General features: G+C 39.9%; 1 protein-coding gene across 12 annotated transcripts in view; it reads left to right on the forward strand.

Moving 5' to 3' along the window:
- Window positions 1-18,867, forward strand: part of LOC111569693 (sodium bicarbonate cotransporter 3-like) — a 42,751-nt gene that overhangs the window by 10,930 nt on the left and 12,954 nt on the right. For 5 of the 12 annotated variants that reach the window (XM_023271977.3, XM_023271971.3, XM_023271976.3 and 2 more), the window contains exons 2-12: window positions 3,037-3,118; window positions 6,300-6,449; window positions 8,137-8,275; window positions 9,070-9,230; window positions 9,462-9,650; window positions 10,671-11,054; window positions 14,929-15,044; window positions 15,854-16,011; window positions 17,043-17,130; window positions 17,331-17,477; window positions 17,904-18,010. In XM_023271977.3, the coding sequence (XP_023127745.1) occupies window positions 3,037-3,118; window positions 6,300-6,449; window positions 8,137-8,275; window positions 9,070-9,230; window positions 9,462-9,650; window positions 10,671-11,054; window positions 14,929-15,044; window positions 15,854-16,011; window positions 17,043-17,130; window positions 17,331-17,477; window positions 17,904-18,010 (1,721 nt within the window). The remainder of the gene's footprint in view (window positions 1-3,036; window positions 3,119-6,299; window positions 6,450-8,136; window positions 8,276-9,069; window positions 9,231-9,461; window positions 9,651-10,670; window positions 11,055-14,928; window positions 15,045-15,853; window positions 16,012-17,042; window positions 17,131-17,330; window positions 17,478-17,903; window positions 18,011-18,867) is intronic. The other 7 variants (XM_055017951.1, XM_023271973.3, XM_023271975.3 and 4 more) reach the window with 6 other exon arrangements.

Raw genomic sequence — 18,867 nt, forward strand, 5'->3', positions numbered from 1 at the left:
GAATTTTTCTCCTAACCTTCTAGCCTTGCTTGATTGCATTGCTGTTCTTAGTGCTTCATGATCACAAATTAACATCAGAAACCAGTTTCTATTCACTCACCCTCAGTGATCTGCTGTGGGGAAAGAAATCCAGTTACTAGAGAGAGATTCATTACTTGCTGTTCTTCTTCCTAAGCTGAATCATTACTGCTCCTCATCAAGGCACTGTCAGAGAGCAGTGTGGCTCATTATCATGTAAATCCACCAGCAAGTCAGAAACACACGCACACAGACTTGCACATGCAAACACTATCACAGATGGCATCGTTCATCATAGCTGGGATTCTAACGGGAAAATAATTATGGTAATAATAATATATGTATGGAGATCTGTATGTCATTTAAGAATTATTCATAGAAGTTATTCAGCAATGGAACAGGGAGAGCAGAAGATGACCACCGAGTACGTGCTTTCCATCAAAATACAACTCAAGTGTGGTCAGTGGAGGTGACTGACATGTTGGAGCACACAAGACCTTGATATCATTCACGTATCATGTATCCTTCCAGCATGCTGCCAACATCACCACCTTTTGTTTCCACTCTCTCCTGCTTGGCTGCAGTGCCCCTCTGTGATTGGTTGAAGGGATTGAATAGATCCTCCAATTGGGGATTGTGTTGCATCAAAGTGTTTGTCCAAGAGGCAGGGGAACAGGAGATTTGTATTTGCTTGAATTGTTGTCTCATTATAAAGGATTTCAGTAAGCGAGTGAATGCCACCTATTTAAAAAATTCAAAGAGAAGTATTGATATAAATCCAAATCACAAGGGAAATCAGGAATATAACTTAATCTTGATTTTGTATGCTGTGTTTAGCAACCTGTGCAAACCACATGCAATACCATAAAATGTCAAAAAACTGACTTAAAGAGAATGTAAGATCACATTCCAGATATCAACATCTAGTTGTTTCAAAGCTGCACTTCTTTATCCTTTAATCAGCCTGTTTTGTATCAGCCTGCAGTCAAAGACAGGATTAGCTCACCATCTCTCTGTGGTATTTACACACCCCATATGAATGTGTGTCTAAAATAAGCTTTTCCTTCGTAGCTACAATACGTTTAGCTGAAACACACACTGATCAGGGAGACAAGCCCATCTATTGATTGCATGTGTGTGGTGTCTCTTTTGCCTTACAATAAGCTGGGAGTATTAAGATTACTAGAGCTGCAACTACCCGTCTCACAAATGTAGGTGGATTTCAAGGGGTGTGATGAGAAGGAAGCAATGGATTCTGGTTAGGAGACAACCGATTATCAGCCTGGCTGATTATTGGGTTCAATATTCAGCAATTTTCTGACAATAATAATAATAATGATAAAATGTACTGCTTTGGCTCTGATGCAGTAACATTTGTCTATTTGTAGTTTTCACTTTAAGGTTTTGAGCAACGTGCTGCCCACAGTACTATCTGACTGGTCACAAATCACAAATAATAGCCTATCAATGCTTGAACATACATGTGAAAAGTTCTACTTTAATTAATTATATGTAAAACATGAATAAGCAACAGCATTTCAATAAAATTTTATGTTTTATTGGACACCAAAACTTTAATTTTCACTGCAAATGTATGTGCAATGGCTACAAATATCTGTTGTCCTTGATTAATGATAATTACCATTAGTATAGGCCTGGAAAAAGAAAACATATCAATCAATCCCTAATTCTGTTTTTCTCGTTATTTTGCAGTTGTGGCCTGTAGTAGCATCTATCTCAGTTGCAATATTCTTTTGATAAACAGTTTCATTTTGGCACTACATCTTGCAGTAAGTGCAGACTGTGTTTCTGTGGCAATCTTAAATGTTCTGTCAGGGAATCGGTTGACCACTAATAACAGGGTTCATAATTTGGACCAAACCAGGTCTGGGTTAAGAAGGTTTATGGCTTTTGTCTCTGTGTACGTTTGTGCTGTCTTACACTACTGCATTTTGAAAATTTGAGTTTCAAGTTTTCCCCATCGTGGACTGTTGTGATTTAAACGTTAGAGTCAGAGTTAGTAGGACTGCTTAATGGTAATGCTACATTTAAGGGCTAGGAGATATGTGTCCTCACAAATATGGCACTTGTATGTGTGTGGTTGAGTACCATAATGATTATTTCAGAACACTGTATTTTTTTAAATTTTTTTTTAATGCAGTATTTATGTAGATTTGATGCATGTTATGCATGTCATGTATCCTGACAGCCTTACGTCTCCTCTAATTGGATCTTTCTATCTCTTGATGTTTCCATGACATTGGTATCAGGCTAATTATTTTCACTAAGGTCATAACCTCTTTTTTTAATGAGTGTAGCCAGTCTCTTGATGTGGCTATGAAAGTCGACCTTATCACATGGACCATAACAATGAATAGATTTTCCAATACAGGCTAATTAGTTTGTGGAACACAGCACACAGATAAGCCCTTGTAATATTTCCTGTGATACCTTGCAGCATTACATTGTACTTGAGGTTGTTGAAGACTTCTTCCAAATTTAACCTGTTTGACTACGTGATAGTCTACTTATCTCTAAGTGCTCTTAATTGCCTTTTTGCCCAGATCATGAGCTAAAGTATTTCCCTGGACTGCTATGTTTAAGTGGTGTGAAAATGGACTGTTAACCATGTGCAAAACTACTACTTAACTTGTACTTATGTGCTTAAGGCTATTGCACAGGGTGAATTTTTGCACCCCCCCAGAGATTTTAGCCATTGCCAAAGGAAAATCACCAGCATGAGATTAATACTAGTTGAGACACAAACAGGAGACACTACCTGTTCGCCAAACCTGCAGGTGATTTTCTTGCATCTATTTAGCAGCCATTGGTGTCTAATGATTTGTATAGATATTTTTCATTATAATAAAACTTCGACAAGATCTAGAAAAATGCAATAGAAAACAGATGTAATACATACGGGACAACAGAAAGAAAACTAACTCGCCTTGCATGTGAAACCCATTAATCCTGTCCTTTTCTCTGCTTCTCTCCTTTTTCTCTTATCATCACTCTCAGGGTCTAGATGAGGAGGCAATAGTTGACCATGGAAAGACCAGCTTCACAACTCACACAAACTATGAAAGAGAAGAATTGGAAAGTAAGTTTAAACTTATACACACCAAAATAGTTCTCTTGTGACTGTGCTTTTTTGAGTGGCGAATAATAAGATTTAAGAGAAACTGCTCTTTTTTTTTTCCTAAATTTTGGTCCACCACATCAAATCCACCTTTCAATAATATCTCAGCTTTATGACACCCTTGGAGCCCTGTGCTTTCTGCCCAGCTAAGCTGTCAGTTTTTTTTATTTTTATTTTTTTAATCTCTATCCCGTTACATCTCCTGTGTTTTTTCTCTCCCTTCTTCTTTACTCTCTCCATCCGTTAAAGTCACGTGTATGTCACTTATGCCTTCCTCTGAGTCCTGCATCTTGGTTTCATTCCTCCGGGGTTCCCTTTCAAATCAAAGAGAGATGACTCATCTGTGAAAAATGGGTATTGGCAGAGAATGTAGGGTGAAAATAAGGCGTTTCCATTTCAGAACACGGTCCCTTTGTGGCAGCAACAATAATGAGAGGAAGCAGATAAAACACTGGGGGAAAAACAGAGGGGTGAAAAAGTTAAATGTTATGCTCTGGTTTTCTTCAAGTAAGTTATCTACAACACTGACAAAATACAGGAAGAAATTATGTCTTCTGTCCTGAATGTTAAGATTTGAGTGACTATAATGTCTGTTCCTGGCACTGAGACACTGTTTATACTGTTTTTAATGGTTTAAATGGCCACTTTTTAAATTGGAGCTAACATTTTTCATCCTATTTCCTGGATTTTGAAAGTAAATAATCTAATATACTGAATTGGAATTCCATCCTTTTGCTGTTTTCCTTCTGGAAAGCATCAGACTTAGTACTTGTTATGTCAGCTTATTAGTTTAATTTACTGAGGTTGAAAAATGAGTGTTGTGATATCTGGGCAAAGAATATACTTTAGTTAACACATTTTCCCAGAAGAAATTGTCAAAACTCTACCATGATATTTGATGTCATAGATGGAATGTGATAGGAATAAAACTTAGTTTCTTTATCTGAAGAGAGCGTACATTGTGAAAACAACATGGGTTTGGTGTCGGCTGAGAAAAAGACAAAAGTTTGTGTTTGTGTACGTACAGTATAAACATTTACTGAGTTGTTGACTTTCAGATTCAGAATCTTTCAGTGAGTACCTAAATAACAAATAACACAGAATTCAGTTACCATCTCCTTACCATCTAATTAGTGGCATCCTCTATCATCTGGAAACTCTCTCTCCACCCTATTTCATATGCAGAATGTGGATGGGTTCCAGCATATATCTGCTTACCTGTTGTGGTTTGGGAGTGTGTCTGCCTGCAGCCTCCCTGGATTGCTGTTTCCCTGTTCAGATTTTGTCAGATGTATTACTTTGTCTCTCTGGCTTATTTGGCTGTGATCCCAAATAACTGGTTCGTGAGCCGACGCGCAAGGTGGGAACCGTGCTGAGCGCAGATTCAGTCCGCGAACAGCAGGAGGACATCTGTTCCATACCAGCGCATTTGGCGCTCATCAGACAATGATTCTGCTGTGTAGAAGACTTCAGCAGGTGTAGAAGACTTCAGCAAGTGAGGAAGCTGTCCTCCGGCCGTGTCGACATCTCTCTGCCGACGCCTGAATGCCGCTAAAGCTATTGCCGGGTGCGCGGCTGACACGCTCAGTGGTAAAGCCATTTTGTTTGTTTTGAGCGCAGACTTTCACGTCAGCTAACAGTGGATGTCTTCTCTCTTGCTCTTTCTCCGTTTAGCATATCCATATGATCTCGGTTGGCTGAGTCCTCCAGTGGGCGTCTTACTCCCTCTCTCAGCTGGTCTGCATGGGTTCAGAGGAGTAATGCCACTGTCACTGGCTATCCTCCTGGAACACATGCAAGGCTCAGGGCAGCAATGGGCTCTTGATTTGCTGTTAGTAGAGCAGTTCCCCTTATTCTCTGGCAGTTTCTGCCAAGATTTTAAGGTCATGCATCATTACCAATAGGCAGGCTGGCAACCACGCTGTGGCAGAGGGTTTGCCGTTCTTGTACTTACTCAGAGTCACAGATGTGGCGAAAACACTGAACACAGCAGCAGAAGTCATGTCAAGAACAATGATTCCATCCTCAGTAAGTTAAGAAGACTTGGTGTCACTTTGTCAGGGCGAAGGTTTGACCTTTTCAGTTTCAGAGAGTTGGCATATTGTCGATTCTTCAATTACCTCATGGGATGATGATCCACCTCGGGGTGGGATGCCCTGGTACGCATATGGCCCTGTAGTCTGCTTTGAGCCTTCTGCCTTTCACACATCTGTAGCCCCTTCTTCCAAATATTTAGGCAGGAGTGAGGCTTTTTTTGCTGGCTCATCTTTAACCTCACTTGCTGTGGTCCCAGGAGTTTGCCTCTCTCAATGGGACACCTTGGAAGTTTCCACTTTGGGAAAGACCTGCTATCTCAGGCTGACAAAAGCCTGTTTCATCCCTTCCTGACTGGGCTCAGAGTGGCAACAGGAGAGGAACAAATTCCTGCGCCTAGATTTGCTGAGGGAGGCCTGTGGTTAGAGCTACGTACCAGGCCTTGGTCACCGTCCACAACAGTGGAATATACCCAAGCAGCTCTTCTGCCTCTCAGGCCTGCTCTTTGCATTGTGCAGGGCCTCTGCCTGGTTGGTATGTAAAGAAGTGTACATTTGAAAATAGTTCCTTTGTCATATACAAGTGATTTGGGCTGCACTGTCTCTTCACAGGGTGTCTTCAGGAGCTACCCTGTACATATGAAATATGCAACTGGGTGGAGAGATAGTCTCGAGACAATAGAGAATGTGTAGATATATTGTAACCTTAGTTCTCGGAGAGAAGAGACTCTCCAGCTCTTTTGGCCGCTTGCAGACACGTTTCGATCAAACTGTCAACGAATTCACCCCAGCTCAGGTGCTTAATAGGCAACTTGTGGGGCGTGACCAGGCAAGCTGCTCTGTCTTAAACTAGTATTCATGTACCCTTATGAGCAGGGAGGTCATTCCCCATACATCTGAATTATGTAATTGGGTGAAGAGATAAGCTCTTCATTTACAGAACCCAGGTTACAATATGAGTTTTCTATGTTTTTTGTATTTGAAATTTTTCCTGTTTAGTACTGTTTTGCCTTCAATACCCTTCTTACTTTTCTTTTTTTTTTCAGTTGTATGAAATAATGTGCAGAAGGAAAGCCGTCTGAAAAGATATTGTTTCTTTCTTTCACCAGGCCACAGAGCAGTATACGTAGGCGTCCATGTTCCTCTTGGAAGGGAAAGTAAGCGGAGGCATCGCCACAGAGGACACAAACATCACCGAAAGAAGAAAGAGAAAGACTCCGAGGAGGGGAAGGAAGATGGCAGGGAATCCCCCACTTATGGTTGGGAACTGTTACAAGCTTATAACACCAAACCTACAGTAGATATCTTAATGCCTCAAGTTTCTACCATACTCGTCTTTTTTATATCTCAATTCTACTCTCTCCTCTTATATTTTTCCCACAGTACTGTTGCTTGCAGTTGATTTGTACTTTTAAGCCCCTTCACCTGTGTTTAGCTCGCCTAAGACAATAAACTGTTGCAATCCAGAATAGAAAGCCCTGCTCAATGTCGAAAAATCTGCCTCATTACGCATTACTCCCCATATAGCGGACACTCTGTATTTCACTCAGTAGTGAACAATAAACTGACATTTAGGACACTTACTAATCATTGTCAATTTGGAATATTACCGTCAGCTGTTGAATCATGCAGTGACATTTGGGCATCTGTAAAATGTGGCACATTGCATTGTGGTGGATCGTACATGCCATCGTTTGTTTGTTACACTGCAGAATCTTTGAGTGCACTACATACTGGGCACATTTATGCACTTGGAATTCAGACACTCAGATAAAGTGGCAACCAGTAAATGCAGAGCACTACTTACTAAATGGAGAGTGATTTTGGACACAGCCCTAGCTTAGCTTTTTATTGGTGACAATTTTCTGGTGCCTGTAATTCCCAATACTTATAGTAAACCCAAAATTCTATATTTAAATGAAATGCTATGATTTTCTAGTGTTCCAATGGTCATGGAATACATACTCAATAAAAATATGGAAGCAGTAGAACACCGCTTTGCTTCAACCCTCTGTGCTGCTCCATCCTTCAAAGTGTTTTGAATAAAACATTCAGTTCTAAAAGGCATTAAAGGCCACTGTGAGCCAGCCTCTGACAGACTGAAGGCTATGACATTTTAAGTGATGTGTGTACATGCATTTTGTGTGAGAAGTTGCTGCACCATCCCAGCTGCCAGACTCATAAGCACATAAACAATACGTTGAACTCTTTGAAGAATATATTTTTTTTCTTCATGCCACTGACACTAACTATAATTCTATTTACTATATGTTTTTTACTCACATGTGCATAATAATCACCAGACCACCACACAACATGTACATGTGTTAACATAAAGTAACTCTCCCTTTTCCCTTCCAGTCATTCAGTTTCTGCCTCCCCGTGGTGTAATCTGCTACATCTAGTTCCGCTTTCTCTCTGGTTCCAGATGTCCCGATATCTGCCCTCTAATTGAATCAGACATGAAAAGAATATTGGTGAAAGCATCCAAGTTTTCATTATACTCTCTTGGATACTTTTTTTTCCCCCAAAAGATTCCTCAGAATCAAGCATGCATATGTATGTATGTATGTATGTATTCCTCCTCATTTAGCAGAAAAGCAGTTACAGTAATGGTCACACTGTACCTACCCTAATAATATAATCTCCCAAGACCTCTAGTACAGGTGTGCTGGCCAGTCACACACTTTGTCCGAAAGAATTTGGTTTTGTCACTCTACCAACCCCTTTTATTATGCTTTGTGTACTATTTTACATTTTGAAGCCTGTATATTTTCTAATGTATATTTTGATGTGAAAACATTGGAAGGGGCTGTGCATAGAAATTCCAATGCGCAGAAATTCCACAGGGTATGTTTAATAGCAGATAATTGTTGAGAATTTTGTCAATGTGTTGTTGTCATTGTAATTTCCCTAAATTTGACATTTGGCTTCCTCTGTGTTCAGACACACCATCCCAGAGGGTACAGTTCATCTTGGGCACAGAGGATGATGACCTCGAACACGTCCCCCATGACCTCTTCACTGAGCTGGATGAGCTCTCCTTCAGAGATGGCAGTGCCACGGAGTGGAAAGAGACTGCCAGGTCAGAAAGCAACTCAAGGGGTGAACAGCATGATAGCAACCCCATTAAGTTAAAAGCAGAGCTCCATAGAATAGATCTGTTGGCTCTTGGAACAAATATTACTTTTCAGTATTTTAACAGAATACCTCTGTATGATAGTTTTATAGCATAATAGCAGTTAAGTGGAAGTCTTGGCTCTCCTGACAATTAGCTCTAATGGCTAGTATTTCAGTGCAAGTGCAAATAGCTGTGAAGTTTGCCAATGCTATGAATAGGTCAAAATTGAATTAGTGCCTTACAATATGCAATTTTTCAAGATTTCATAATTTCTTTAAAAGTACTTCCTTTAAGAAGTTTTGGGGAAGAATTGTCAAAATCACTCAAGATTGGTTCTGGAGGTGTGTTTAATGTAGCCATCAGACTCTGCAGCAATCCTTTTTTCACAAGCCAATCTTTCTTAGAGATCTGAAGAGATGAAGATTAGGCTCATACCCAGCCACATTTCACAAAACTTTCACAAGGTCATTTTGCAAAGAATGTTGAAGTTTGACCTTGCAGTTGTGATCATTGCCTCCCTAATGAAATACTATTCAATAAAAGGACAGATATGGACTATAAGTCACCCAGTTTGCATTGCTTCACTTACAGTATGTGCTCTGAAAAATGAGATTTGAATTTGGCTAATGAAAAATCTAGCTGGGGTTTGTGAGTCAGAACAATGTATTCTTGAACTGCAGCTCTTTTTTTGTAACTTATAATTTCTGGACACAAGTAAAACTTTTTTGCCTGTTCGTGCTGTTGGTGAACATCTACAGATGGCTGAAGTTTGAAGAGGATGTTGAAGATGGTGGGGAGAGGTGGAGTAAGCCCTATGTGGCCACGTTGTCATTACACAGCTTATTTGAACTGCGGAGCTGCATACTTAATGGCACAGTCATGCTGGATATGAGGGCCAATAGTATTGAAGAAATTGCAGGTAAATTTTTGGTACTCTCTGAAATCCCTTTTTTTTTTAAAGATGCAGGACATTGTATTGTATTCTTTATGTAACCTTGTTGCAAAAAATATTGGGTAAATATAGCAAATAGATATTTATGACTGTATTAATGTTTTATGTATTAATTAATTATTTATTCATTTTCATTGGCCTGTTTATAATTTCATTTATTTTGTGGTCTGTTCCTGCTCCTGCCTATGTTTAACTCAGACATGGTGATAGACAGCATGGTGGCATCAAGTCAGCTGAAGGAGGATTTGCGTGACAAGGTGCGGGAAGCAATGTTGAAGAAACACCATCATCAGAATGAAAGAAAGCTCAGCAATCGCATCCCGCTGGTGCGCTCCATTGCTGACATAGGCAAGAAACATTCTGACCCACTCTTGCTTGAAAGAAACGGTGAGATCCTCTAATGCACTCATATTTCTTTTTCGTCCATATTTTCCACCACTGGCGAACTGTTCTTAAAAATCCACTGTTCAAATCCCTCAATGCCAGCGTAGAAGGTGGATGGTAAAAGTGAGTAAAATTTAGAGAATGATTTTTGTTGAAGCAGTTGGTCCCAGTAGCGAAAGAGAAATTTGGGTGCCAGTATATGTGCTAACCTGTATGGCTGGCCTGGCTTTGGGGTTTGAATTAATGATTGTTATCACTCCTCAGAGTGACTTTCAGGAAATAATGCTTTACCTGCAAGTGGAGTCAGCATTGTGTGTTTTTGACTGGGCACGGCCACAGTGGTGATAATGTATGGTGTGCATTTTAAGATCTTGGGTGTGCAGCCTGAGGTTTTAATAATGAATGAAATATCACATTCTCCACTTCTGTGCCTGTGGTTCTTGTTGGGCTTGCATTTCCATGTCATTAAGTCTGAAACGCAAAAGGTGAAAGGTGAAAATGTTGATGTGTCACATTAAAGGTTATTGGTGGTAATAGCTGCAGTGTGAAAGATGTATATTCAAATGAAGATGTATTGTGTAGGAGTTATGACTGGTCTGTTTGTGGTCGAGCACATGTTTGCTTACAGTGCACTGACATCGTGCTAACTCATCCTCTCTTGCATGCACGACTCTCTGAACTTAAGAGTTTTGCCTCTGTTCAGTCATGGTGTGTGACTGGTTTGTTTGGAGTTGAATGTAGCACATTGTTTGGCCCTTGCAGACTCTCCTACATGCCTCACTGAGTCATTCTTAGTGTCTTCTGCACACAGCCATGCTTTTTGCTCACGTTTATGCAAGCACAAATCTCTCTAACTACACTTCTGCCAAGCTCTTGCTGCCCACCCTTTCTCCCTGTCTCCTTCAGATACCATCTTTGATGTACTTCTACTTCATATGTTTTTCCTTTCTGCTCCATCCCTTATTCCTTTCCCTCCTTCTATCTCCTTTTCCTCTCCTTTTTTGCCATTGTTTCCTCTGTTAGGAGAGGGTCTCTCCTCTTCACGTCTCTCTCTCCACAAGCCAGGGGCAGCCTCCTCTGTCTCCAACCTGTCCCAGAGACGAGAGTCCAGAGTTTCCGTCCTGCTCAACCACCTACTGCCCTCTTCTTCCTCCAACACTGGGCTATCCCCAGGCCACTCTCCCCACACCACCCCTCAAAGTACCCCTTCGTCTTTTCGCCGTTCCTCTCAGAGCTCGACACAAACCCATGGCACAGGCCTCGGACCTCAAGGCATCCCTGAGGTTGTGGTTTCTCCTCCCGAGGATGACGACCCACCCAACTCTGCAGAAGAAGAGGCAATATCACCACAGCTCAGCCGGAGAGCATCCTTGGCATCCCGCAACCTTGAGCTGCTGCCCTTAGAAGGCAAATATCTTTGTAGCCTGCAAGTGTGAGTCACAGCTTGAACAGAGAACACTAGCACTAGCATGAAAGCTCTGCTCCCTGTTACCTTCCAACCTTTTGGCCATCTCATTAGTAACCCACAGCAAGGCTCGCTCGCTATGACACTGTACTTATCCACAAAATTTTTGACACTCTTCAATTCTCCATCTCATTATTCTTGCTTCTTTCCCTTCTCTGTTTCTGTTCATTCCACTAACCCATGCTTTTCTCTTCTCTCATTCTCATACTGCCCTCTAAACTTTCTATACTTTGAGCTATTCAGACATCTCTCTACACATTTTCTTACACGTTTGGCATCTGTGCCTTGCTTCGTCACATCCCCTTTCTCTCCTCCATTGTGGCTGCATGGCTTCTTCACAAAATGTTTTGCTCTGCCTTTCTCTCAAACTATATCACGTCTTCTGATGTTTTATTTTCACAATCAACTTACACTGTTTTAAAATTTTCATAGTATTTTATATAAAATGTGTGTGAAGGGATGTCCTGATCAAATTTATTTGAATTGTTTTTCTGTTATCAGAGTCATTCATCTTGTGCTTGGTATCTGCTAATACTCTATTAATGTATCTGTATTTATTGTAACATACAGTTGCAAAGCATGAACTTAACCATAAAGAGACCTACACTAAAATCAGTATATCAGCCTAGTATAAAAAGTAAAACTTTATCACTGTTTTCACATTAGTGTTTCAAAGATGGCTTGTAAAATTTCTGAAGGTGCACTTTGAAAATGTTGCTTAGTTTTTGTCACCCATCGCCGCTTTAGTTTTACTTGTACACGCTTTCTTTTAGTGTGAATAGTAATAGGGCCTGCTGGCTGTTTATTTTTTGTGGTTCTCTCCATTCAGTCAGAGTGCATTGGTGCCTTGTTGAAAGGTTCCACATTAAGAGCACATTTTCTTAACTGGCCTTGGATCTTGCCTACAACCTGGGGACATCCCTACTTGTTAAGTCCTTATGTTTTTGGTATGGTGTATGATGAAGACACTGATATAATACATACTATATCCTTTTAGCTATGATGTTTCACCCCTAGATGACTGCTCCATTTTTGAATTTGCATCAGTAGAAATGTCATGCAGCTGCTTTTTTTTTTTTACGTGTTGCATCATTTGGCATCCATTTTCTTCCTCCTCATGAATTCCTAAGAATAAACATTCTTTTACCCGATTAAGAGCGTAGTAAGAGCAATGTGTCTCAACAGCATAGCCAAAAGTAATCCTGAGACCGACGTTTGTGTGCCGGGTGCTAAATGTACTGTCACACTGGCACCTACAGTGGCTTTTTGTTCTTCCCAAACCAAGCCATGTGAGTTTATTATTAGACTCTGTGTGCGTGTGCGTACAAATGTCTGTGTTTGTTTCACTCTGGGAACGACTCCATTTGAAAGTATGGGTCATTAGAATCAGTGTTCACTTGGTGGGAGCTGAATCCGAAAGGTTGGGGAGGTCTTATTATAGCTGACGAGCTTCTGTAATTGTACCCTCTTCTAGGAAACTACACGGCATTAAGAAGCAAGCATCTTGACATCAGTGTGTGGTTTACTCAGAGGAGACTTTCAAAGCTTTTAAAGCTCAGATCATTACAGTTATTATTGTGCTTTGGTGTTCAATATAGTCTGCAAAAACTACACTGTTGTATACTGTTGACTTGAAATAGTTAATCATATATTTATGTATTGAACAGTAAAATGCTCTTAATGTGTCATTTAAAGTAATTTATCTAGATACCATGAACTGTCAGGCTTAAAGGTTAGAAACACTTATAGTCGAGGATGCAATGATGTAGATGTTTAGCAGTGGTATTGAGTTGACTGCAGGCTATTTTTAAATATACATGCCACGCTTCCATTGAGTATAAAGTCATGTGCATCTATACAAGGCAGTGAGGGAATCATTGGTGCACACGATGCATGAGGTATACTGTAGGCCTTGCTGAGGTGCTTCTTAAGTCTTAAGCATTTGTCTCTCTCTTATTTAGCCTCAGCAGGACTAGCAGTGGTCAGTTTTATGAAACAGACGATTTTAAAATGGTTGCATCTAGATGTAGCTCAACTTAGTGTCACAACATAATCCTTGCATATGTATGACTGCTTTTAATCTCTATCTCCCTTTATAATGTAAATTACAGAAAGAAGAATGGATTGCCTCAGTATATAGTTCTATATGGCTGCTATGAATGTACACTATAATTTGATGCTGTCCTCTTTTTAGCTGCTGTTGCAAAAGTCAGTGCTGCCAATGCTGCCAATCCATATAAGAGTTAGAGTTATTTATATTACTCTTTTGCATAAGAATGAGGTAGTGCTGTGACGCCACAGTTTAAAAGGCTGCTACGGGGGAGCATTCCAGGGCTTAGCCCTCCTGAATGAAGTGTGTTGGCGGACACAACATAAGCTAATCCCTCTCATATTCCTAGAGGCTTTGTCAGGTATGCGAGCAATCATGCTTCTGTTGAACAGTCACAGCTATCCAGCGTCCACGAGGGTTACTCCAGGGTACAGTTCAAGGGTATAGATCACCTGCCAAAACACATGCTGGCAGAAATGGCATGTTTTGTTTGATGTTTGCTTAATTATTTCATCTAAATATGTTTCTGTAGATGTGGAAAGTTCTAAAAGAAGGAAAACCTGGTAAAAGAAGTGTTATCTCAGAATTTCAGAGGATAGTATGCCTATGCTATCCTTTGAGTCAGACACATTACTCCTTCATTTCATATTCCTCTCTCATGTTCCCACTAGTGCTAGCGTTTCCTGTATCTGGTATGGCTCAAACCACATAAGCAATGTTGTGCTGAGTGTGCAGCCAATTATGCACAGAATACAGAAGTTTCAACTCTTGAAGGTGCCCAAGTCTGAGGATGGTGAACTGTCAGGAATATCAAACATATTAACACACCTTTAGCTCAAAGCTGACATGAGTTTGAGCTATGCAGGATTGACTTCAGTGCCAGAGCAATGAGCTCAACAGATGGGGCGCAATCAGGAACAGTACAGTGTGAAATATACCCTCTTCCCTTTTGGGAGCCATCATGGTCCTGCAGCTCAGTATCAAATCATCACATCTAGCAAGTAATGATTTTGGTGGAGGAAATCATTTCACCTTCAGTCAAAAATGTGAAAAAACAACACATCCAACTACTTCCAACCACTACATCTTAGTTGCCTGAACGTTGAATGTTATTTCATGCCATTGATCTTTCCTGAAAAAATTCTCCTAACTCCTGCAACTGCAACAATAAAAAACAGAGAGATTTTTTATCCTTTTCAAATGTAAAGAATGTCTGAGATAAAGTTTGTCATTTGGAAGAACATGTTGGACTGATACGAACACAAGTAATGGAGAAATAAACTGAAAACACTGGAGCACAAAAACTTTTCCTAGCCACTTAAATAAGGATACTTGACTGCATAACTTTGATGCAGTGATTCAGTTTTGTGATCAGTTTACCGAAACAGAACATAAATGTCACTCCAAAATGCTTATTTACTCTGTAATATAGCATTAGCATCACAAATCTGTGTGCAGCAGTATGATTTCAGGATTTTCTATCAGGACTGCCAAGAGAGAGTAAATATCTGTGAAATTGCTTCCCATTTGTTGAGCTCATGCACTAAAATCTACAGATAAAAATTCCTAGAACTTTTTTTTTCTGTTGCGTCAAAATGAACATTTGAGTAGAGAGATCATGAAAGACAAATGGCATTAAGTTATGGCATACATTTTAAATTGTATTTTGCGGTGAATCACACAGCTGTTTTCTTCTGGACTTTGCCAACCAAATACTTAAACATTGTCCATCACCACTTTGTTTATTTCCCTCTTGTCCCTATCAGGACCACTGGTGTCTCCAAACTCTCTCCCAAACAATCTGGATGGCAACAAGGCAGCGGAGAGGAGGCCATCTAAAGTAGGGGTCAGTAGAGAAAGCAGCAGTGTCGACTTCAGCAAGGTAACCTAACCACAGTGCTGAGCATAGAAACCGTCCATCATGGTGAAATGGCCCGTGAGTGAGTCCATCAGTCTGTTTTTCTTCAGTTTCTGGACTTACACAGACATTTCATTGGCCTGTGTTGAAAGCAGCATCTACGAGATCCAGCCTCACATACCCATTAGCCCTTTATTTCTGGAGAGGCATCTTAAGTCATTGCTCCACCTGTAATGGACTAAGAATTTGTTATCAAAGAAGGAGTCTTGTAGTTATGTAACTGTTTAGTTTGGAAAGCACGCCTCCGTCGCATGGCTTCCATCCATCCTACCATTTTGTAGTTTTGTCATCCATTAAATAAAATGGCATGCTGCCATAAGTAGTTATCATTACAAAACGGTCCGTTATGACTGCCAAAAAAAGGTGCAGTGTTTATATGAGTCATAGGATACAAAAGACGGATGAAGGCACAGTCTTTTCTCCACAGTGATGAAGAAATTGTTGCCATGCTCAGATCTCTATTTAGCCTTGCACAGAAACAGTATTTACTTGGGGAACCTGAAAAATAATAAATGACAACACCGGACAGTCTTTGCTCAGTACTATGTTGTTGTTAATGCTACTACCAACTTTATTTATTTTTCATCTGCTATGATAGCATCCTGTCGACCTGCTGCCATCCCTTACATTTACATGCATTCATCTTTTTTCACGTGTGCTTTCATTGTATTTCCAGTGGAATGGTTTCTCATTCTCCATCACACTTACTTATTCTATGCCTGCACCTTGAGTTTTCATCTGTGTGTATGATTCCGCACTTTCCTTCATTTCAGGTGGACATGAATTTCATGAAAAAGATTCCTCCGGGTGCTGAGGCTTCCAATGTGCTCGTAGGAGAAGTGGACTTCCTGGAGAAGCCCATAATTGCGTTTGTGCGACTATCGCCTGCAGTCCTTATCACAGGCCTTACTGAGGTCCCTGTGCCCACAAGGTATGATAATTAAGAATCACATGATATCATTATCAAGACTTTAATTCCTAAGTTTTGATACTTCAATGAAAGTCTCCCACACTTATTACACTCTGACAAGCAAACGGATTTAATTTGTAAAAGCCCTTATGGCACAAGACTAAAATGAGCTGGTGATTTTCAGTGGTTCGAACTGAGGTTGGTTGTTCACAACCCAGTATCTCATGCCTGTAATTTATAAAGTGACCAGACGTTGGCGTCTACAGCATTCTAGTAGTTCTGTGAAGCTGTAATGGTCATTACAGTAGTGGCTTGGAAAAAGGTAGATATCTTTGGTTTTCTTTATAATTGTTTTATACTCGTAAATCTATTCTAAATCAAAATTTTACTTTTTAAATCAGTTTTCTTTTAGCTACAATACTTGCAGTGTAAAACAAATTTGGTGGAAAATCAGGACCAATCAGAAAAACGTTTAGGAGTTTTATGTGTCATCAAATGAAAACATGTAGGTTCCTGTGACACTGCAACACATACAGTATGTGATACTTTAACTGCACGGCTTTCTGTCAGGACATTGCTAACATAGAGCTCAACACGTCTACAGATATAACATATTTTCTCAGCTGCAAATCTATATCGCTCATGAAGTATCAGCAGGAAACTAATTGGCTATGAGGAGATGCCTCTTGCAGCCATATAAAATCTGAGACCTCAATCATAACCTCCTCTGAACCAGATAAGCTACGCAGCCTAAGTTTCCATGGTGTTTTAGCAGGTTAAAAAAAAGAGTCATCTTTGTGACAGTGACAGCTCTGGCTTTAGGCTGCACGTTCCTTCTAACCCACGAATCTTGTCCGTACTACACTTGTAATGTTAAGCTAGCTAGTGGGTGTAAACAATGCAAGTATTAAAATATTTAAGAGTTTGCTTTTGCCATGATTAATGGTAACTTAAAAGAAATCTGTGCAAAATTTCAAAGTCTATTTTTAAGTACATGTGCTATCTTCAGTATTGATATTAATGAACTGAATGAATGTGTGTTGTGTTTAAAGGTTTCTTTTCCTACTGTTGGGTCCTCATGGTAAAGGACCACAGTACCATGAAATTGGCAGATCCATGGCAACACTAATGACAGATGAGGTAAGAAAAGTATTGGTGTTTTAATACTTTGTTATTTTAGCATGGGTAGTTTTAAAACTATTCAAAAAGACTACTTAGTTCATATTTTTTAATTAAAAATGGATACTGGACTAGTAATTATCAGATTTTCAGCACTAAGTTAATTGAACATTGCTGTGAACAGTTTAGACACATGACTCCTAATCATATTTATTGTGTAGATTTTCCATGATGTGGCATACAAGGCCAAAGACCGAACTGATCTACTCTCTGGGATAGATGAGTTCCTCGATCAGGTGACTGTCCTGCCTCCTGGAGAATGGGACCCTACCATTCGAATTGAACCCCCCAAGAATGTCCCATCACAGGTCAGTAAATGCCTTTGTCAGAGTTTGTGTAATGTGCAATGAGTGAAGGATGTGTTCTGTTTCAACTTAATGTATTTTGTACACACATCACTGTGTTACGAAGTTTTAGATATTTACCAGATCATTATCATAACCATTAGAATAGCATAGAATGAATAGTACACCCTTATTAGACCTCACAAACTGCACACAAGTCTGGTCTCATAAACGAGAACCTAAAAGCTTTTATATGTCATACAGATTTTTCTGTTTGTGTGTTTCATTATATTATATGTGCTTCATATCTTTGTAATCACAGTGAGAGTGCCCCCTTATGGATTTAGGGCATCATGACAGCAAAGAATTAAAATTATTATTATTATTATAATTATTATTATTATAATTATTATAATTATTATTAATTATTTAATGTCTTTTGACCTGCAGATGAAGAGGAAGAGACCACCCCAGCCCAATGGCACTGCGTCTCCAGCTGGAGAGCTGGAAAAAGAGGAGGACCATCTTGCAGGACCTGAGCTGCAGAGGACGGGAAGGTGAATACATATGTTTAAGTCACAAGTAGGAATGTTTAATATATTAGTTGCAAGAGAAAACTCACAGACTAACCCTTATTTTATCAGTGAGAGAGTGCCTGATGCACATGCTCTGAAAGGAAGATGAGCCAATTTTCAAGTTGTTATCCAAAATAGTATTCCCTGTAGCAATAGCTTGTGGTCTGTGAGCAGTTGTTCAGTAAAAGCTTTTGCTTCAGATTCCTCACACTGGTAAAGGAGACTAGAATGTTTACATTTATGAAATGTGAAATGAAATTAGGCAGATACAATTCTGCTGTACTCAGCTGCTGCACCTCAAATGCTGACATTTATGGATAACTGATGCTGAGTCTCTAGAGTCTTGGCCACACAGCGTGCAGAATGTGTTTATTTGAAACCTCAGACACACACAAACACACACATACATACATACACACTGTGCACACATACACATCTGTTGGGAGGCACTGTATTATTTACAGGTTCACTCTCCTTTTCCCCGCTACTATAAAAGGCTCATGCTATGAGGGAGCTACTGGGGGACAGATGAGTGTAAAGGAGTTCAGGGAAGTAATGTAAAGAAAGCTATCAAAGACGTGGGTTCTATAAAAGAAACGGTGGGGGTTGTGGAGGCAGCCAATAGACAGAGTAATTCCAGAGGTGTAGGGAAAATTACAATGAAAGAATACCTCACAGGAGAGCTACTGGACAGGTGTCAGAGGAAAGAGAAGAAAATATACAGGGTGTGAGAAATGGATTTCAAAAATAGAATCTCTGAAAAGCAAAGTAAAAAGAGGCAGAAACGGAGAAAAGGGTTTTGTTCAGTATATGAATGGAGACAAACTCTGCCCCTGTTG

Source organism: Amphiprion ocellaris, chromosome 15 (assembly GCF_022539595.1).
Source record: "Amphiprion ocellaris isolate individual 3 ecotype Okinawa chromosome 15, ASM2253959v1, whole genome shotgun sequence".
NCBI lineage: Eukaryota > Metazoa > Chordata > Actinopteri > Pomacentridae > Amphiprion > Amphiprion ocellaris.